Raw genomic sequence first — 23983 nt, 5'->3', positions numbered from 1 at the left:
GTCAAACCCTGAAATAAAACTACTAAATACATGTTTTTCTGTGGGACTGTGACATATTATAAGTGCAAAAGAGAAGAAAAAAAAACAAACAAAAAACAACAACACTGCCAGGCCTCGTGAAAAAGCAGACACACTTCTCGGGCTGTACATTTCTCTCTGGGTATCAGTGCCAGCTAATTCTTTAAAACAATAAAAATGTTACATATATATATATAAATAGGTTAATGGATACAGAAAATGATTAATTTAGTAACGCAAATGGAGAAAAAAAAAAATGTGTGTACTTATTGGATTGATAGGTGTTAGTAATTATTATCCATCCCTACAGAAAGATTGCTGTTTTAGGAGTTGAAATGTCCCAGATGAAATAGTGGTTTGAAAGAAACAAGGGTTAAGTGGGTAGAGAGAGTTGAGTTGTTGCGTTATTTTGTGAATGGTGGCTTTCCTTTTGCCAGTTTTTACTTTTACCTCAATTGATACAAGCAACACTGACACAGGGGTACCCAGCCAAAGCAAACTCTGTATCTCTGTTCAACCCAATTGCAGAGAAAGGAGCTTTCTACCCCTCGTGTGTGTACTGCATTTTTAGGGGGAATTCCCCAATTCTCTCTTCTTCTCTTTCCAAACACTCGTCACTCACATGTCATCCACTACAATAATACTATCATCTATCCATAATTGTTGGCCCATTATTTTATTCTTCTTTAGGAAACATATCAATTTTAAAGTCACACATATCTTAATCTAGGATTTATGAATTAGGTTCATTCAAAACAGACATCAACTTCAATTTGCTCCCGCCGTTTCATCTCCATCACTAATCCATTTGTCAACCACTTTACGCAATGTTTTCGATTCATAAGTCATATATGGTGGAGGAAGATGTGCATGGCATTTTCAGAAATACGCAATTTGAATCATGGGGCCTATAGCTTCGTGTTTGGTTTCCTCACTATAAGCATGGACCCCCGCTCAAAAAGTGAACAAGCTTAAATCAGAAATATTGGTTCCATTCATCGCTATAAAATCTCACAATAATTGAAACCTTTTTAAAATCAAATCGAATCCATGGTTACGACAAGATTACCGTCTCGCCCGCATTTTGGGCATAAATTTCATTCTAAGTTATATAGAATAGAATCCACCTTTCAACATGATTACGTACTTTTTAAACTTCATATTTTTAATTGAACTAATTCAGGCTTCCATGGATGCACTTGTAAGTGTTAAAATATAGGGTTTTAATTTAAGTGGTCATTCTGGCCGGTGGGGAACTCAAACTGATGCTTCCAAACAAAGAGAAAAGGAGGAATTCCCTTGATTATTAGGTTAAATGTTAAGTCGCCTGAGAAAGAAAAGAATATGAACAATGGCAACTTGTACGGTCAAAAAACAATAACTCTCGTCCATTATCATAGACAGTAATGAAACAAACAAATACATCCCCATATGACTGTATTTCTTTTTGTTACTTCGTCGTCCATTCTCCCCATATAATGGTTAAGTATATCCCTCTGAACTTGTTGCTGTGTCAAACGTTGCTTTCTGCAGAGGTGAAAACACCACTTGTTGGCATGTCCACATTATATTTAATGGAAAACGAAAGGGGGGAGAAGGGGGAACCGGCGCGTGCACATATAAACAACTCTCATACAGTTCAAATTAAAAACTCTCGGCGAAGCAATAACTGAGAGCGAGCGATGAGACAGGTCGCGTGATAACAAATCCTCAAAAGTACAAAATCCAAACAATGAAAAATTAAGAATGCAACCTCAAAAACCTAAATGCCTTAAAACAGTAAGGTGGCACAAACTTCAACCCCTACAAATACAAACAAAAGTTGAGCAAGTTAACCCTGTTAGACATCCAGCATCATTCAAATACATGTTCTCTCCGTCCTCCCTGATGTATCCTCATCATAATTACACCTTACAACCTTCATTCACTTGTAATGATATATAGAGGATTGTAGGGTGATGCATTGCAAGGTGCCATAAACATACACGTATACAAATGGAGGATGGAAACAATACATAGAGAGAAGTAGGAGTGTAGTGTGTTAAAAGCAGAGAAAGGTTTAAGATATTCGTCTCGGTAATCACACCTGAACATCTTCTTACATTCCCAACACTCCCTTCCTGACTGTCCCTCCCTCCTTCCCTCAAAAGGTTAATCCAAAAATCAATACTATAAACCTCAATAATACTATAAACATAGTACTCTTAAAACAACCCAACCTCAGCAGCATTAATCAGTGCATGAAAGGCACATAACACTGAGATAAAAATAAACAAATACCCCGAAGGGAAAATTTAAGACGGCTGCTGCTAGTGTCTGCAATGTTCTCCTGCTCGCTTCTGCCAACGTTTGTGTTCATCTTTTGTACTAGGATTTTTACAATCCATAACTATATATGCTAATTTATTAACGTCATGGCATAAAAAGCTTGTTCCCACACTTGCAACGCCATGCTTCTGGGTAGTACTCGAGGCGAATTATTAAACCGGGTTGAACTGGAACGTGAACCGGTATGCAAGGACTGCACCAACCGCACTTGGATCTGCACGACGGCGGCGACGACCCCGGCCCGCCGAATCTCTTCTCCCCAGCCACAAGTCTCTCCTCCGTCACCGCCGGTGACCCATTTTGTTTCTCTTCCCGGTTGAGGTGATTCACAGCCCCACCACCTGAGAAAACCAAAATAAAAAAGACGTGAGAAGTTAGAAGTGAAGCGTGTGGTCTTGAAAAAAGAAGTTTCTTTGTTGAAGGGAGCCCTTACTGGGTTGTGGTGTGAGAGTGGTTACGGCTGCAGCGGATGAGAAGAAGAGAAAAGAGAAGGTGGTGAAGGCTTTGAACCAGTGGAAGTGATGGTGGTGGCGCATTACGCCTATGGGCGAGGTGGGGGTGCGCAGGTTAGGAAAGAAATGTGAGTTAGTCGTTGAAGAGCGAGAAGGAGGATGACGATGTTGAAGGGAGGATATGTATGCGATGTTGTATTATTGTTGGAGATGTGAAGAAAAGATTATTGCGTGAGAGAGTTGGTGTGGGAGAGAAAGTCCAAGTCAAAAAGAAGACAGTGAGAGAGAGATGGAAGTTGTTTGAGTATTAGGGGAAAAGGCCCAAATGGTAGGGGCATGGGTCCTACAAAACTCCACAATGATTGTGATAGGTGGGTTCCAACTAGCTCAATTCTATCTATGAATTTCCTTCAAACAAACAAAGCCCTCATTTCAGTAATTTTCCATTTTAATTCTCTACTTTTTTCTATTTTGCTTCTCACATTTTTATTCATTTTAAAAAATTTCAACTCACATTATATCATAATTACAATTAAATTTTATGAGTCTAAAATTAAACATAGTAATAAAAATAGACATGTATTATGATTCTTTATTTAATCACTTATTTATCCTTTTCTTTCAAAAATAATTGCAGTTAATTTCTTTTCACCTTTTCATCTCTCTACCAGAAATAAAGTGTATGATTGTTATTTATCTCGAAAAAAATATTCACTACATTATATGTGTTGCAGATATAGACATGTCAGAGGTATAAGTAAACGTCTTTTCATTTTCTGAGAGGGGCAGCCAACAATAAAATAAAATGAAATCAAGTTTGGATCCAATGTTATTCGTCGCACTCATCTTATAATTTCGTTTTCAAATATGTAAGTACTTTTCGACTTTATTTTACGCAAATTTCTTAGATTATTGGGAATGAATACGAATAACATCACTGTTTTAATTTCTTAGATAATTTAAAATATTATATATATATATATATATATATATATATATATATATATATTAATTATTTTCACATACTTTTTTCTTTATCTTTTAATTATTTGATTTATTCTATATTTATTTTTTAAAGTTATATTTTTCTATTATCACAATATAAATTACATATAAATAATACATTATTAATTTGAGGTCTCATTCAATTATTTTCACTTTTTTAATTTTTTTTTTCATCAGAGTGTTTAATTTCAAGAGTTCAGTTATGTAAATTATTTATTTATTACTTAACATAAAAAAAAAAAGTTATCTTTGTTATTTAATATTTAATTATTGTTTAATTTTTATTATCTCTTAGGTCCTGTTTGTTTAAAGGAAATTTTCTGTTGAAAAGAATTGACGAGGATACATTCATGAGTTAAATGGTGTTTGTTTAGAAGAATTTGTAAGGAATAGGGGGGTGACGATTTAAAGTGATTTGCGAGCTTTGAATTATCGATAATAACAAGAGATTTGAACTGGTTTAAATTAAATATCATTTTTATCCATTTACAATTTTAATAATTTCAATTTTTATATAATGCATAAAATATTATAATCAATTTGTATTCAAATTCAGTTTTGGTTTTTGGTTTCATTATTGGAATAAAAATAACCATAAATAATAAATTAATAATTTCAAAATTTGACATTTCAGTTTTTAATTTTAATTGTTTATGTTTTGATATTTTTTATTTTTCAAAATAGTATCTAAAGCAAAATATTTTTCATTAGCTATGAACTATGTTTAAAAAATTAAATTTTAAACATTATTATTAGATTTTACTTAAATAAAAATTTATTTGATTCTCAAAATTAATTTTAATTTGTTTTCTTCTTTATAATATTTTTTACCAATAAATATTCTATTAATAAATATCATTTATATTAATTTTGTCATTAAGGTTATTTTGTTTTTATTTTCTATCAATTAAAACATTTTTTAATCTGAACATTGGTTAAATGTTTCATAAACTTTCATTTTCAAATTCACTCCCAATCACTTTTAAATCTTTTAAAAAAAATAACACTCAATTTATCTTTAAATTCTTTTAAACTCATCTACTTCCTATCTCTCAAATCCATCTCTCCAAATGTACACACGTTTAGGATATGTTCACTTTTAAAGATAGATTTAGGAGAGAGGGAGATGAATGGTCTGAGAGTAAGTTGATTTTTTTTTTTTCTTAAGAATTTTGACATGACTGAAATTATATTTAAAAGTAAAGTATGTAAAAATTAGTGTAGAATTTGACCGATGTGACCGATAAAAAAATTATTTAATCAATTAAAATAGAAGATTATCAAAATATAGTAATAAAAGTAATATAAAATTATATTTACTAATAATATATTTATTAATAAAATTAATTTTTAAGTATTAAAAAACGAAAAAAAAAAGAGTAAAAAAATTAAGTAAAGTGAATTTTTTTTTAACTTCACCCAAAAAAATAATTACAAATAAATTTCACCCACACAAACCACCATTATATAATATCTACGTCTGTTTTTGTTATTTAATCACATTAATTTTATAAATTTTACTACACTGTCTAATAAAGCTTCAAATTCAAAAACATTTAAAATATTACGACAATAATTATTAAAAAACATATTAACTAATACATTTTAAAAGAAAAAATTGCGCAGAAATAAATATTTAAATGGTTGATTAAATTAACATTTAGAAAGAAAATTTTTTCATTTATAACAATTTTATTAGATTTCATACACGAAAGTGCAAAAAGGCTATATATTCACGTTTTCTCCCAAATCATTTCAAAACTGCACAAAATGAAAAGATTGAAATTTTTAATAATCCCTCAAATCATTACTATGTAAACTTCTAAATCAACGAAAACGAACATTGTATATTTAGTAATTCTGTCTTCATAAACTTAGATAGTATTATCTATGCATGTGAACACAGCATCAATGACTTAACTATCTTCAAGTGTTTTAAAGTTTTTTTAAATTTCTAAGGAATTTTCTATCTTATAATATATTTAGTTATATTTTTTTTCTGCAATTTAATTTTAGATTTAATTATTCAAACAACACGGTTAAAGACGTGTCATGTCTCACCTCGTGTTTTTTTTATTTTTTCCATATTTTTATTTTTATTTTTATTTTATTTTTTTTAAAATAAAACTTTTACTATATGTCAAGTTAACATTGTATCATATAGAAATAACAGAATTATTGTCATTGTATTTATCTCAATTTAATTTTTATATTTTTATTTTGTTTTAATTTAGTCATGATTTTTTTAAAATTAAAAAGTTTTGCTTCGACAAAATTTAATCTATATAAAAAAGTATATAAATATTTTTATTAAATATTTTTAACAAAATTAAGTTTATTTATATTTATATTTAATTGATTATATAGAAATTAATTATATTTTTTAAATATACTTATAACAAATAAAAAAAAATTAACAAATTAATGATGTGAAATTTTATTTTATTAAATATTATTCTGACTGGATTTTAATTAGGAAATTTAAATGCTGTCCTATTGTGTTTAACTTTATAAGGAATTGTTGAGAAAGTACTAAAATTATTTTTTTTAATTACCTTCATAAAATTATTTATAATTTAAATGTTAATTTTTTTTCAGGTTCAATTATTTTATTTGTTCTTTAATTTTGTATAAAATTTTTAAATGAATTTATCCATTTTTATTTGTCTTAATTTAGTTTTTATTTTTTAAAATTTTTATGCAATTAAATTATTTTTGTCAATACTACTTAGATAAAAGTGTGTCTTAGTTCGGATTTTTATTTTTATTTTTCTAATAAAAATATTATTTTGTATAAAAAAATTTGTAATGATTTATACATAAATTAAATTTTGTTTGAATTTGAAGAGTTATAAAATTCTTTAATTTTGAAAAATATTAATTTGAGATCAAATAAAAATATCCATACAAAATAAAAATTATAAGAGAGTGTTTCATCTCCATCTCAAAGATTTCATTATGCACTTCCAACTTTTTCAATAATTTATTTTTAATTTTAGTAAATATTATTTTTACTTTTTATTTTATATTTAAAGTAACTTTACACATCTTTAACCATCCACCCTTTTAACAAAACTTTTATAATTTTATCTTTTATTTATAATTTCATAACTATTTAATTTAATTTAAAAACTTGATATTATTTAGTATTTTTTCATATTTTAATAATAATTACAATACAATTTTTCATTTAAATTACATTATTATTAAATTTTAAATGGAAAATAAAATTTAAGAAAAAGTCATCAGATATATAAACACAATTTTTTTTAATAATTTGTTTTTTATTTATAATTTATTATTTTTTAATTTAATTTAAAAATTNAATATTATTTAATATATTTTAAATTTAAATAACAATTACAATATAATTTATGTTATTATAGTGGTAATATTAAAAGTATTAAAATAAAAATAATAATAATTAAAAGATGTAAAAAATTTGAAATTCTATTTTATTAATTTAATATTTTAATATAATTTAGTATATTTATATATAATAAATCAGTTTTTATATAATTATTTTGACTTTTATTTTAATTTTTTTAGTGTTAGTATTATATAAAAAGTTAAATTATTATTGAATTTTAAATATAAAATAAAATTTAAAAAAAAAAATATCGGATACTGATATCCGATAACAGTTCTCGGATTTCCAATTCCGATAGAAAATGTTTTTAAAAATTTATTTTTGATCTATACTTTATTAATTAATTATTTAATTTATTTTATATTTAAATAATTATAAAAGTATAATTTATAATATTACAGTATTAATATTAGAAAAAATAAAATAATAATAATAATAATTAAGAAATGTAAAAATTTTGAAATCCTATTTTGTTAATTTAATATTTTAATATAATTTAGTGTATATATATATTAAATAAGTTTTTATATAAATATTTTTATTTTTATTACTTTTATTTTAATTATTTTAATTTTTATAATATAAGTATTATACAAAAAATTAAATTATTATTGAATTTTAAATAAAAAATAAAATTTAGAAAAAAAAGTATCGGATATTGGTATCCGATAACATAGTTATCCCAATTCCGATAGAAAATGTTTTTAAAAAATTGTTTTTTATTTATATTTTATTAATTATTTAATATAATTTAAAAATTTATTATTATTTGCTAAATTTTATATTTAAATAAACATTAAAATATAATTTATATTATTACAGTACTAATATTAGAAAAGTTAAAATAAAAATAATAATAATTAAGAAATGTAAAAATTTTGAAATCCTATTTTATTAATTTAATATTTTAATATAATTTAGAAAATTTATATATATTAAATAATTTTTTATACATTTATTTTTGCTTTTATTACTTTTATTTTAATTACTTTAATTTTAATTTTTATAATATAAGTATTATATAAAAAAATAAGTTATTATTGAATTTTAAATAAAAAATAAAATTTAAAAAAAATCATGGATATTGATATTTGATAACATAGTTGTCGGATTTCTAATTCCGATAAAAATGTTTCTAATGATTTGTTTTCTATTTATACTTTATTAATTATTTTATTTAATTTGAAAATTTAATATTATTTAATATATTTTATATTTAAATAACTATTAAAATATATTTTATATTATTATATACTGATATTAAAAAATTAAAATAAAAATAATAATAATTAAGAATCTAAAAATTTCGAAATTTTATTTATTAATGTATTATAAATTAATATATTTATATATATTAAATCAGATTTTATATAATTATTTTTATTTTATTAATTTTATTTTAATTATTTTAATTTTAATTTTAGTAATATAAGTATTATAATAATATAAATTATATTTTAATAACTATTAAAAAATGAAAAAATATTAAACAATATTAGATTCTTAAATTAAATTAAAGAGTTATTGAAATATAAATAAAAGACAAAGTTTTTAAAAAAATTTAAAAGGGTGTAGAGTTAAAAATACGTAGGATTACTTTAAACAAAAAGATAAGAAGTAAAAAATATATTTACTAAAGTTAAAAAATAAAGTTTTAAAAAGTTGAAGATACACGATGAAGTGTTGGAGGTGTAGGATGAAACCTCCTTACTTTAAATATAAAGTGAAAAGTAAAAAAGATATTTACTAAAGTTAAAAATAAATTTTTGAAAAAGTTTGAGGATGAAATCTTGGAGGTGGAGGATGAAACACCCATTTTAAGATTAAGTTGTGACAAATGTAACGACAGGTGATCTGACAATGACACGTGTTACTGTAAATGTCACGTTGCACTATCATTGTCATGTGACACGTCGTGAGCTTGACATGTGACATTTATTTTACGAAAAAATAAAAATAAAATGAAAATAATTAAAATAAAATAAAATAAAGTTTTTAAAAAAGTAATGAGTAGACAAACAACACTTTCTTTAATGTTATTAGTACGAAACTAACGGCAAGAACTTAATTGCTTCAATTTTTTAAAAATGGAATCCAATTGAAAGAAGAAAAATATCACCAAAAATAGGAATTATTTAAATAATTAAACCTTAATTTTATGATATATCAAATTATTTTTAGGACGCACATTTGATATTTTTTCCTTTTTTTAAATATTTTTAATTCTTATTTTTCATTATTTACAATATTGTAATAATATTTTTTATTTTCTAATTCATTCTCATCAACTTAATTGCACAAATAAGTTATATTAAGATGTTTTATTTACTATAAAATAATAATTTAATATCGTTATCAATATTTACATTCAAATTATTATGATATTTTTTATTTTATATTTATTTTATATTTTTAGTTAAATTTTTTTTACTAATTCTTATTTATATTTTGAACTTAACCCATATTTATTATATTATAAATAGAGAATTTTATGTATATATTCAACACAAGAGATATTAATCTTATACATAGTTTTTCACTTTATTCAATAAGTTTAATTTTTTTACATGTAAGTTCATTTAATTGGTATATTATAATTTTTTTAATGTATAAAAAATATATATATTTCATTATAATTTAGGAAAAATGATATAAAGAGATCATTGAAATATTACAAACTTTGATACTCGTTTTCTTTTTATATTCTTTTAGAAATATTTTTGAACTTTGTGAACCTTGTTTCATTAATGTATTCAAAATTAATAAATGTTTTGGCAGTTATAAAATTTTTCTATACTTAAAATTGTGTAATATTTTATATGATTATTTCATTTTTATTCAATTTTTATTAATTACTCTTGATTTAAAATTTACATTGTTATAATTTTTCTTCTAAATATTCTACATTATATATGTAAAATATTTGTTGATATAATATGTTCTTTTTTACTGTTTTTATATTCTTTTTAAAAAAATAATTAATTTGAAAATAGTTAAAAGAAAAAAAGGTATGGACAAATTATGTATACTCATTATATAGTAGGAACGAGATGAAACAAAAGTTTTATGTCCACTAAACATAAAAATGAGATGAATGTGATTTTTACTTTAAGGATGAAAAGGAGATAATAATAGTTTAAAAACCTTTTAACAAAATTTACATTCATCCTACCACCCATTTTAATAATATAATTTATATTAGAATTTTAAATAAAAAATTAAATAAATTTGATTAAAACATTATTATTATTTTGAGATATTAATAGATGTCCAAGTATCCTCATTTATAATATATTTATCACAACAAATCTTTTAACTTAAAAGTCAGTGTTCAATTTCATTGAGATATATATCTTAATTATATCCAGAGATTTAAAAAATATATATATTTTGAACTAGCACATGCATAATTCACGTTCTCAAGTTCGATTTATATTCGTTGAATTCACTTTCAAACAATAAAAAGTCAACCATTGGTTAAGTTATATAGGTTGCCTGCCAGAAACCGAAACTTATGTAACCTTTTTTTTTTCACTGATTAAAACATAACTCATGGGTAAATTAGTGAAAATACAGTATTACCACTTAATAAAGATAAATTATTGTTCACAATAAAATAAAATTATGTTAGACATTATTATAAATTTTAATATCTAAGTTGTGTTGTTATTTTAAAATTCATTAATCATTACATTAAAAATTATTAAAGAAATTTATACTTTGTGAGTCTAGAGATAGTTTTGTATCTGTTGAGTAGGTTGAGCTATTTCAAATGTTAGAAAATTAGTAAATGTTTTCATCACTTCGTTTTTAACACTTTTCATTTGAAGTTTTTTCAAACAATATTCATAATTTTCAAATTAAATTAACTCGTTTCATAAAAAAAAAGAGTTTATTGTAATAATGTATTTAATAGTAATGGACTATAATTATGTAATTATTATATATATATATATATATATATATATATATATATATATTTAATTCCTCTATGTGAATTTATATTGTATTTTTAAAAGTAACATTGATAAAACACGGTAAACACAATTATATTTTTATAATTATTTATGTGAGTTAAGATGCTTAACGAAAGATTCAGTATAATGTAATTATCGAGTATAGTGTGACATCCCAAATATCATATTCACATATAATATAATAGGATTCAGCTATTACAATATGTGAAAGCAATTAAGAGATAAAGATGACAATATTTAAATATTTATACAGTCATTCGAAATTTAGTGGAAATTAAAATGAAATAAAACTTGAGTACAAGTTCTCCAAAGTTCTCCAAAATACATAATAAACTAAAGATCGAAGGATGCCTAGAGAGTGTTTCCAAAAATTAACAAGCTATTGAAATAAGAACTAATAAACGCCCTAAGTATTAGGGGCTGGATCTTCCTCAGTCTCCCACGCATGCTCCAAGGGTACTTCATCACCTACTACTCACATCCAAAGGATTGGATGATCATCGCAAGGGGGAAGTCAAACACATACAAACATACAAGTGCAAGGGTGAGCTGGGTCTCAAACAATCATACAATTCATTGCAAGAACGTACATACACACTTAAACATGTAAGTCATTATAAACATAAACATTCATTCCACAAAACTCACTAAAGCAAACATCATGTCATGTTAAGACTCCTAGACACGTCCGAACATAGAATGTATATAGAGCTGGGACGGGTTGTGCACTTGTGGTGGCCTCTACTGCTTTGCAAAGCCATTGCCGAGGGGTTTCACCCGACCACACACAAGGCTGGTCCGTTACCGCGAAATAGACCTCCAGTGATAGCGCCTACCCTAGGACCTCCCACTACTCTCACCACACGCGTCAATCCTTTCTAAGTGAGAATGAAAGACCGTTAGAGTGTTAGGGATAACCCCCCATAGTGGAAGCCTCTTACATATATTCAATACACTAACTGATCTCACCGAGAGATCTTAATTTCATATTCAATCCGACCACTTTAAATCACCTGATATTCCTCTTGAATCAATAATGTACCTCATAAACCACTTTGCTTCATCAAACATAAAATTTCATAGTCATTCAAGTAGATTCTTACTATATTGGCTCATACCAAACCCACACCATCACACAACATCGACCATGTCATAAAACGACTCATACATTACATACTTTCACAAAACCATCACTTATTACCACAAATTTCTTTATGATATTTAATTATCAATACTTAAGTAATTCAAACAGCCTTGGGACCCTCACCAATGGTTCCGGAAGGGTTAAAAACCCCCAGAACGCCCAAAACGGACGTCCGGAACTCCCGAAACGTCAAAAACAAAAACGACAGCAGAAACAGTGTGCTGAATGGCGCCCAGCGCCATTCAGGTGGCGCCCAGCGCCAGGAAACAAAACCAAATGGCGCCCAACGCCAGTTAGGTGGCGCCCAGCGTGGATTCTGCAGGTTTTATGCAGATTTTGCACAACTCACACCCCTAAGTTCCGTTTTAGACCTTTTTATGAATTTCTAATCATTATAACTCGAAATTTAGGTGTATTTAAACTTTTCTAAAGGTGTATAAACATTCCTAACCTCAATTCCTAACAACTATGCATAGATTTACACTCAAAAACCTCAATTTTCTCAACTTATGGGCTCAAACCTAGATTTAACACCTGAGGACTCTTCTTGGCTATTTTGACACTTCTCACAAGTCACTTTGAACTTACATAAGTTGTCTTAACTGCCTAATTCAAGTTATAACCCCTAGAGCTCAAAACCACTACCTCACTTCCTCTAAACTCACCCAAAACACTAGTTTTTCCTCAACCTAAGGACTCAACTCCACTTCTACCATTTAGAACCTCATTTTAACCAATTTTATAGTTCTAACAAGTTATAATTAACTTGCCTAAGCTGCCTCAACAGTTCAAAAGAGTCCTAGACCTCTACCTCTCAAATTCACTACTTCCCTTCTCTTCAAATAACTCCAATTTCACCAACATAGAGACCAAAAACTCAATCTTACCTCTTTGCACCTATTTTTACCAATTTAGTAACTCAAACAAGTCACAATGCAGTGGATAAAACTGTCCCAATAGTCCAAATATGTTGCAGACCTCAATTGCTCAAAATCACTACCTTACTTCCTCTAAATGACCTAAATTGACCCTAAGACACTTGATTTTTCTTCCTAACAACACCACAACAGATTTTTCACACCAAAATAGTTCCAACATAAATAATTCATCTTTCAAAATCATTCTAGACAGTTCATAGCCATCAATCACCAAATTCACATAACACACCCACTTCCATACATGCATTTCAAGTCAATAAAACCAATTTCATGCCTTTAACAACATACCACTTCAAAATTTGTCATTCATTCACATTACACAATAAAAATAAGAAATAGAACTAGCTCCCCTTACCTCTAGTGCGTCCGGCCAACTCAAGGAAGAATCCTAAACCACGTACTTTGAACCCAAAGTGTGAGAATCACCTAAAATCATCAATTGATGATGGAGAACGAATTTTAGAACCAACTAGAAGCTAGATTATGGAAGAAAACGAAATGGGTTACTTGTAGCAAGAAATTGCATGTTTACAATCCTAGGGAAAAATGGAGAAAGGGGTTTTCTTACCCGTTGGATGAAACGGAAAATCAATCGGTAGAAACGTAGCTCTTGGAGTCCTGAACGTTTAGGTAGCTTCAATTTGATAAACAAACGGTTAGATTTTGAGTTATGATAGATGGAAGGTGGAGGAATGAAGAAAAAGAAGAAGAGGGAGAGGTGTGTTTGGTGGTGAACGATAAGGAAAGGAGAATGAGCTGTAACCTAGAATAAGTGTTTTATTAAAATTTTATTTTTGAAACTTTACCCAATGTTAGGCTACCACGTGTACACACCTTTGGCTTTAATTTTTACAAGGCCTTACCTATAGCCGTTATAACTAGTATAAATATGAAAGTCTTATAATTTACACAAATATAGGTTGTTAATTAAAAAAGTGATTGGAAATGAATAGTGAATTAATTAAATGAATAGTGAATTAATTAAAAAGTTGTGGTGAGAGGAAGGAATTATATTTAAAAAATATAAGTTTAGAATAATAAATAAAACACCATCGTTAATATAATTTTGTAAACGATTATTATTATGAATCGTTAAAGAAGTCAAGATTAAAAAATTTAAAAAACTTAGGACGCATCCAAAGAACAGCATTAATATCCAGTGTAAACGGTTTTTATTGACGGGACGACGCTGTCTCCTGTTCAGAAGGCAAAGCAGTAACCCATAGACAGAAAGCATGCACGAGTTTATAAAAAGTTACGTAAAAAAGTTATAATTATGATGCTTCAACGATATCATCGTATTTATAGGAATTGTCGTCATAAAATTCTATCGATTAATTTATACTCTAACAAAATAATTATATTAGTTAAAAAAACAATAATTAAGAATGTGTAAAAGTAATAATTAATGCATCACAGTGACGTGAGTAGTATAAAAGTGAAGCATAAGATATGAATCTTTATGCAGGTGCAGCAGGCCTATGGCACAGTGCCAGAATTCACCACTGAATTTTAATTAAAAGCATGTGACCAAAAATTTTAAAGTTACATTTCTTTTTCTGTATTTTTTTTAACTTTATCTCTTTGCTTCATCGCTCAGAATCTGTTAAGAGTGTTTTTGTGGTGTGATGAATAATTGGGTTTAGGTCCGCAAAGTAAGGCCCTGCATAGGCCCATTGTATTTTTGGACTTTTGCCCACCAGTCATGACTTTTTTCATGGATATCGTTTTATCAACTATAACATTTTTCAAGAAAAAGTTTTCTACCAGTAACAATTGCATATATTACTTTTTAGGAGTGACTCACCCCTTTTGAGTGATGTATGGTATTGATATGAATGACCATACAATTATATTATCACATTCAAGCTGCGTTTCCTTTCATGTTATATAACTTGATTGAAGAGGTCCAACAAATATATCAGAGTAATAATACTAAGAGTAATAATACTATGATAGACTTTTAAATTTATTTGACACGTAATATAAAGATAAAATGATTTAAAAAGTGTAAAGTTTTGTAGTTTTTAAAAAAAAAATAATAAAAAATAAATAAAAATAATGTCAAATAAATGTAAAAAGTTTAGGTGTATCAAATAATCATTTCTCAATATATTACTCAAAGATTACAAGAACGATGTGCACTTTGACAATGAGTACTTAAACGTCAAAATGAATGTTTGAATACTAATATAACCCATTTAAACGAGTCAAACAAAGTTGTAATTAATAGTAAAAATAAGAATAATGATAATAATAAAATTAAAATCAAATAAATAAAGAGTTTATGATGTGGTGAGAAAGCATCATAAATCATAGGGTTTAACGATTTGAAGCATTCATAAATCCTTAGTGTCCTGTCAAAACTAAGTGGCATTCACTTTGCTGTTTCCATTGGTTGGTAACGAAAGAAATAAAAATGACATTTACAAATTGTTCACTTCCAATTATAGATTTCAGGAGACAGAGAAGAACTGTGATGATTTTTAACTTTAGAGATGAAGAGGAAAAAATTAATATATTTAAAAGAAAAAGTTTGTGAAAGTTTTAATAAGTGTGATAGATAAAAAAAAATGTTTCAATATATAAAAATAAAATATTATACATTTATCTTTCATAATAACTAAAACGTATAACACAACATAAAAAAAATAGATTTCATATAAGAAGAATCAGTTTCCTACATATCAGAATTTATTTCACCTATGCCATAATCGATTCCTTACCTGCAGAATTGGTTCCCTCACACCATATATAACCAATTTTCTCCAACCACAAACCACCCAAAGTCAACGCCATGTAACCTGTATCATCTATTCATCTATCATATACAATATTTACCTTAAATAACCTTCTCACATCAAAGATGTTTTCTCCCATCCCTCCCCCAAATCAACACCCTTAAATATGGGCAAATTTGCTTCTCATTTCATCTTCTTAAACAATCACGAGTAGAAAAAAAAAAGGAGATTTTGCTTCGATTTTGTAAAAGCCGAAACATATAAAAATACGGTGACAGTTTTGTAATAATAACCAAAGTATACGTCTCAGTTTATAAATAATTGATGCCTAATTAGTGTATTGTCTTGGTTTATAAATAATCGATGTCAAAGTATGTCCTGCAACAACTAGAATGACCGAGACATATATGTTGGCTATAATTTCAAATTGTCATTATAAAATGTGTTTTGAATTTTTTTAACAGAAGGACATACAGTCTTGGTTATTTTCTTACAACATTATTAAAAATGAAAACCGATAATATGTAAAAAAAAAAAAAAATAGAGGTCAAAAAGTTAAATTAGTCTAAAATTCTTTCATAAAAAAAATATGATGAAAGTTTTATTTTATTACATGAAATGATTTAATATATTTGTAAAAAGAGAAATTCTCCCTGCATCTCACCAATACCTTCCAACATATTTACCCTTTATTTATTAAACTATTCAACTATCATAATGGTTTAATAATCATTTCGTCATTGTTGAGTTGTTCTTTTGTTTGTGTGAGAGTTTGACTTTTGAAGTTGTGTCATGGTAATACAGTATTTTAGTGTGCAGTTATCTGGACATCGATGATGGTTGTGCTGGATGTGCGGTGTGGGTCGTGGAAGAGAAAGATGATGCAAGACATTCGCAATAGTGCAAGGCATTTGCTCAGTGATGTGAGTTGATAACTTAAACACCCTGAAACTCTGGTTATGAGAGTGTCGTTGTTCGAATGTCAATTAGGCCTTGCCGCATTTCAAAGTTCTACAATCTTCAACTGAATTTCAAGTTTCGATTAGAGTGGGGTGCTTTTCATATTTTTAACGCATTCCAAAGAGCGATTTTCATTGTTTTTAAGTTTTTCGTTTGTTTAATTTGATTCATATATATTATTTTTTGATTTGTTTAATACTTTTATTTTTTTATTTGTTTGTAATATATTATTTTTTATATACATTATTTAATTTGTAATATTTAGGTGGTAATAAAGATGTTGTTATTTTTTTTATTATTTCGTTTTTAATATTTTTTGTTATTTATGATGTATTAATTAATTTTGTAGATGTTAATTTTTATGTAGTAGTTAATTTTGTTATTAAATTTTTTATTTATTATTAAGTTTTTAATGTTTTATACGTTTTAATTATTTTAAGTTTTATTTAGTCTTGAATAAATTTTTGTTTTTTTATTTAGTATTTAGGCCGATCATGTTTTATGCCGTGGTTGTTGTTAATAAAGAAAGATTGTCGGGAGATAATCATGTTTTGAAAGTTTATGATTGTTTAAAAATGTATTTTATTTTCAAATGCAGTATTTTATTTTATGCAGTATCTTGAAGAAGAATTCGGAATGAAAGCATAATGAAATGCGTGGAGCTTTGATCTATACGGAGAAGTTCTTTGAAATGCAGCAACTAAAATAAGAGAAAAAAATGGTGTAGGGTTTATTTGGAAATGAGTGTATTAAAGAGGAAAAATAGTTAAAGATTTTTTCTACAAAATCTCTACTTCTGAGAGGGACAAAATAGGAAAATTCATAAAAGTTGGAGGCCTGATATAAGTGAGGTGTAAAAAAAAAGAAAAGTTACCAGTATCCCTTGTTTGTTATTTGAATGAAGGTTAAATTTTGAAGATTGAAGAATAAAATTGTTGACCTGTGTTTTTAATGGTTTTTCGAAAAGCAAACTAAATGCCAGGAGAGAAAAGAAAAGAAGAGCAGACACATGATCTGTCTTTTAGCAGAGAAATTATAAATATTATTAATTATTATTGTGAAACAGAGGAGGCAGAGCACCTGATGATAAAATAATGTCAAGTGTTAACGGCACAGCACTTTCCGTGGCGTGAGAAGTAATGCAATATTTGGCCATAAATGGAAGAATCTTCCTTGTGCAGTGAGACAATGACGAAGCTTTGAAGCTTCCTCATGCATTGCAAACCCACACGCATCATCTCTTTCACTTTGGCAGCTCCTTTTACCACATCCAAAACTACTATTTTAAAACTCATTAAATGAGATTATCAAAACTTTAATTCAAAGAAAACATATATAAGAAACCAGACACCTTCTGCATCTCACAGCAAGAACTGCAAGAATTTATTTGGCAAAAAATGAAGGCACGGTGATGATAACGAAGCCATAACTGAGAAGGGTGAAGAAGAAAGATTACGACGTGACATAGAAAACAACACGGTACATCTGAAAATCTTCCCTCGCCCCGAGGAGATCCAATGCTACATCAAATGCCATTCAAGTAAACAAAAACAAAGAAAACACAGTTGGACCATCTTACCTTCTTCTTCACTCTACTCTTCTTCTGTCTTGTCTTATCCTTTTCTTACCTTTTCTTATATTTAATCTTCTTCTCAGTTTAACCCTGCTATTTACATATTGCAGTAAATAAACACTCATTATTTTTCACAAAAATATTAAACCAAAAGTTGATTTTTAATATTTTCAAAATTAGATTATATGTTTTTCCTTTTTCTTCATACTCCCTGTACCGTAAAAAATAATCTTTAACCTAAGTCTATATGACACATTAGATGAGTGTAAATAAAGTATTGTATATGGATGTAACCTCAAAAGAGATCTAAAACATACTATATCTCAAAGCACCTAACAGAAAAGAGTATCATATGATGTGGGTGAAAATTATGCAACCCAAGCAGCAAAAAAAGCATCATCCACAACTCCTAATCCACTGTTAGGGATAGATTATTCTTATAAATTCAGAGATAAGGGTTGACCAAAATCTAAAACCTTTACTTATTTATAGTCATAACCAACATTCAACATATCATCAATGTGGGACATATGAAGAGGGAGAAACTACAAACCTATTGATTTAATGCATAAAGGTGGACACAAACACCAATTCAAGTACGAAAATCTCACATTTGAAACATTATTAGTTATAATGAGGATATTTTGACAATATTTTTTTACAACTTTTTTAACAACGGAATACGTGTCATTATTTTATTGGTCTATTTAAATTTATATTTTAAAAAATATTTAAAATGAACCCATCACAAACTATCACGTATACGTTGTAAAAAAAATATTAAAAAAGTATTATTAAAACCACTTTTTCCTATTAATTATACATATCCAAACCTTAGCCTAACCTAGACTAAGTTAAACATTTCATCACCATCCTTCACTTTACTCCTAAAAACCATTTATTCTTACAAATGGTCTATACAATAACGATCTAAAGAAACTTTCAAATAGATTTACTCTTTTTACTTAACCTTGGCAGACAAAAACGATGAAAATGGTTTTCTGCCAAATTATGATGTCCCATAGCAATACCCACTTAATTATTACACAAATTTCATATTATCTCTCATTTATCTGTATTACAACTGACTTGCTTGGTGTACTTAACAATAAATTACACATTTAAACAACTCTTTTAAAACTTTATACAGTAGAATGTTGAGAATTTTGGAGCTCCAACTCTATGGATATAGAATCTCGACCTAATTCCCTCGTCAAGTTTTTGACGACATTGTCAAAGATTTAGTTCAATGGTAGTTTCTTTTATTTAAAAAAAAATGTACATATCATGTAAAATTCAGATTTGTATATTTGTAAAGTTTTATTTTTGTATTTTGTAAAATTTGTTTTCATTTTTTGTTTTGCTCTCACAAAAATCTTTTATTTTTTGTTTTGCTCTTAAATAAATCTCCAATAAAAGGTAAGTTTAAAATATAGATATCTGTATTCTTGTTTGAAATATTTGTGTATTTTTTGCTGTTCGAAAGGAACATTTTGTAGAAAATATGCTTTTTAGTTTAAATATGACTACTATGACCTTTGGTATTTGTTTAATGCATAATTTTAAAATTTGCAAGAGTCTTTGAACTTTTTCTCCATTATGTTTTATTCTGAAAAAGTTTGATCTTTGAACAATCTTGATAGGAAAAGCAATAACAAGACTAAGAAAGATGGAACAAAATCTCTTTTTCTTCAAGTGAGATGGCGGATCAACGGGCATTGGAAATGAAAAAATTACCATTTAAGATTTTGTCAATGAACCTTACACTTTAAGAAGACTGTGTAATGCACCTAATACCTATAATTTTTTCTAGATTTTTCATTCCACCTACAATAAAGAGAGTAAAAAATTAAACCTGCATTTTTTACTCTTGTTCTTCACCTATATTTTCAAGAAAAAATTATAAATATCCTTAAACTCATGTCCTATGGATAAAAAATCTTAGTCTAGGTTTATATTGTATATTGAATGAATAGATTTAAGGAAGAATAGAAGATAAATTGTAACATTCCGACAATTTATGGAGATTGGTGACTGATAGGGAGTATAACACAAATAGATTGAAATAAAAAAAATAATAATAGAAAATATTTTTATTATAATAATAAAAATAACTAAAAAAATAAAAATACAGTTAATAGTAATAATATTAATAATAATATAGACAATAATAATAATATAAGTAATAATAAAGTTTTGTAATTTTTTAAATTTTTTTATTCATCGATTTTATTTTTATTGAAATAAATTCTCTTACTATCTTATCTTTACATTTTTATAAAAGTATTTAAATTTAAATTATTACTTATTTTTATTTATACAAATGATCAATATTTTCTCAGACTTAACTAATGTCAATCTCTCTTTTTCCTCAAATTCACTCTTTGAAACAAACACAAACTTGAGCTAAGTTAAACATTTCTCACCGTACTGCACCTTACACATAAAAAAATGACATTTATGTGCATCTAAATGATCCATACGACCCAGGTAAACTTCCAAATAGATTTACCTTTTTTACTTAACTTGGTAAACAAAAATGGTGGAAACAATTTTTTTTTGCCAAACTGTGAGGATGTTGGTAAAACTCTAATATTCCAAAAGTGTCCAAATAGGTTATCTTCAACATCTACCAATCCTGCTCTCATTAAACTATAGGTTGGTTTGACATTACATATATTAGTACATATTTTTTTCAAACCCACCCATCTTCCATATCCATGTTTTCTTGTGGTCTTGACTCTAACCACATATAAAATCTCTTTGAATTCTTTTAACCTCTTTTCTAATATTTATTTGGGTGACATTATCGATTATATTATTTCAATCTGCATAATTTGATAATCTAATTATGTAGATTACAAATTAGATGGTGAGAATCTAAAAAATATTTTTATATATAATTTATCTAGTAGGTTTACCTTCTCTTTAAACATGTACAGATGAAAAATGTTTAATCTATGTGGATATTTTTGAAGACGATTACACTATCCATTAAAAATATTGGAAATGTGATTGAGAGTTCTCACTTCTTATTAAGAATGTTTCATTATTTATTAAGAATGGTTCAATATTTATTATTGATTAGAGATGTTAAAAATAGTTCTTTCATGTGTATGATAGTAATAATATAACCTGTTTTCTTGTGTATGCTGACAATCATGTGATATTATATTTACGTGTGTAATATATTGTTCATGATATTGTTTTAAATTAAGTTAACTTATCGTTTAAATTATTTTTGTTGAGAGCTATAATTGCATCAGGTGCGTGTTTTATATACATTATATTGATTAATATGCGCATAATGAGTTGTAAGATTAAGTAACGACTTAATGGATATGTTTACAATATATCTTATTATTACTTTAATTATTTGTAAAAAGAATTCAAAAGTATGAAATTTTGATCTAACCAAAATAGTTTTTATTCACCGTTTGAAAGATAAATAAAAAAGTTAAACAATTGATTTAAGTATTTATCTATTTATTATTTAGTGAATCAGTTGGCAAAAACCTCTATACATATATTTGTTGAATTTATATTACATGCAAAACTATACATGCCCAAATAAATGTTTCGTATGAAATAATTAAAAATTAGTGAAATAAATTCTCTATTTTATTTTGTATGGTGTGTTTATTTAGAATGATGTAGTGTAATAATTAAAAAGAAAAGAGAAAAAAAGGTATCGGAGTTATTTAGATAAAATGATTTGCAAAATTGAGTTTCTCATTATTTTAGTGGGTGAAAAGTGGTGTTGTTGAAATGAATTGGAAACCGTGAGTTAATCTGATCCATCACGAGTTCGAGTCGAGTTAGAATGGAAAAAAAAAATTTAATACTGGTCAATTTTGAATCCGATCCACTAAGATTATGACCATTTGGATTGAATCTATGGTGAGTCAGGTTGACTCGCTAACCTATCTAATTTTGTTTGTGTTTGCTTTTGAATTATATTTGAAACTCAAATATGATTTTGAGTTGTATTTTGATCGTATTATATATTTTTTTTAATTTCAAATTGTCTTATAAATTTAACATCAGTTTGTTTTGAAATTTATTTATATTTGAATTAGAAAAAAATTATTATTTTCTTGGAATTAAAAAAACCTATCATTCAGCTAAACTGTTTAACCTATTAACTCGTGATGAGTCAGAGTTCAAATTTTGTTCAATTCCTTAATAAAGGAATTGTGTTGAATTGATTCATTAAATAACCAACCTGTGATTAGATGGATGAAATTAAGGTGAATAACCTATTTTAACAACATTATAAAAAAAATAAAAGAGAAAATCACACTGCTCTGTATTAAATTACATTAATGACCATCAATTTTATAATTGTCCAAATTATGTTTTTTCTCTCACATTTAATAATAATAATATTTTTATTTAAACTAATCACTCACCCACAATTTATTTTGATTTTAAGTTCAACCAATCTCATTTTATTTTATATAATTTTACTCTTTTTGATTTTTTTTTATTTCAAATAATAATTTACATTTTATTTTATTATAATGTATACTTATTATATTTTATTTTAACTTATTTTCATAAGTAAAAGTAAAATAATATTGTTGTAATTTTAATAATTAAAATAATTTTTAATTTATCAAATTCATCACATAATTCACAAAAGATTCATATATTTTATTTTTAATTTCCTTCCTTTCTTATCATCTTTCTCTTAATTAAAACCATTTCACTTTTATCTCTCTTTTCTCTCAAATCTCATTTTAAAAATAATTACATCCGTATTGTTTTCATTATCAAACATATTACACATATTTTATTTGAAATAAAAATTAACAGTTTTTTTTTTACATACTTCAAAAATATGACTTAAAATATTTAAAGTTAAGATATTTTTGAAACGAATTGAAATAATGTTTTAATATTGAAGTTAGCGTAAAAAGCTTTAACGTGCATCTAGCCATTGTAAATCCAGAAGGAATGCACGGTGTGTTTATCTTGAAAAGTGTGAAGGAGTGAAAGTGACGAGTGTGGGAGTGGAAACAGAGCAAAGTTTGGTTTGGTTGGCTTGGACGGAGCGCAAAAGCTAGCGGACAAACCCAATTTATTCACCCAACACAAATTATTACACACTGACGCCAACTCCCACGCCCATCCAACTTACCTTTTACCTTCTCCATTCCACATTTTGTACTCCCATTTTACTTTTTCATACACAATCTTCTTAATCACTTTCTTACAAACATTTCTTAATCATTTCTTTCACAGATAAATTAGACTGTCAAAATTATAACTAATTTCAAACCATTTTTTTTATAAAAAAATGTGATATTATAAATAAAAATATAAGGAGATAGTAAAAAAAGTAAAAAAAAATGTAAAAAAGAAAAAAAATGATAAAGATTGAGTGTAATGTATAGTGAGAAAGAAGATTAGTTGCTAATAATGAAGACAGAAACATACGTGGCAGCTTAGGGTTCACCCCAACTCCTAAAAAA

General features: G+C 26.7%; 1 protein-coding gene and 1 long non-coding RNA gene across 2 annotated transcripts; both read right to left on the bottom strand.

Moving 5' to 3' along the window:
* Positions 1–1378: 1378 nt before the first annotated feature.
* LOC106771353 (EPIDERMAL PATTERNING FACTOR-like protein 5) lies at positions 1379–3098 on the bottom strand. The gene is made up of 2 exons (XM_014657322.2): positions 2780–3098; positions 1379–2687 (listed from the first exon to the last, which is right to left on the bottom strand). The coding sequence occupies exons 1-2, from the start codon at positions 2880–2882 to the stop codon at positions 2431–2433; spliced, it is 360 nt and encodes a 119-aa protein (XP_014512808.1). The 5' UTR covers positions 2883–3098; the 3' UTR covers positions 1379–2430.
* An 8325-nt stretch (positions 3099–11423) lies between these two features.
* On the bottom strand, positions 11424–13973 carry LOC106771788. Its single transcript, XR_001376518.2, has 3 exons — positions 13801–13973; positions 13588–13658; positions 11424–11621 (listed from the first exon to the last, which is right to left on the bottom strand). It is a non-coding gene; the product is annotated as an uncharacterized LOC106771788 (long non-coding RNA).
* Between the last annotated feature and the right edge of the window lie 10010 nt (positions 13974–23983).

This window comes from Vigna radiata, chromosome 8, assembly GCF_000741045.1.
Source record: "Vigna radiata var. radiata cultivar VC1973A chromosome 8, Vradiata_ver6, whole genome shotgun sequence".
In the NCBI taxonomy this organism is placed as follows: Eukaryota; Viridiplantae; Streptophyta; class Magnoliopsida; order Fabales; family Fabaceae; genus Vigna; species Vigna radiata.
Note: the sequence above shows the minus strand (reverse complement) of the source record. Positions and strands in the feature narration are given on the sequence as shown.

Bases quoted from the DNA above. Each gene is read 5' to 3' on its own strand.
- LOC106771353 (XM_014657322.2), bottom strand. From the start codon at position 2,882: ATGCGCCACCACCATCACTTCCACTGGTTCAAAGCCTTCACCACCTTC. The intron at 2,688-2,779 runs GTAAGGGCTCCC...TGGTTTTCTCAG, and splicing joins CACTCTCACACCACAACCCA to GTGGTGGGGCTGTGAATCAC.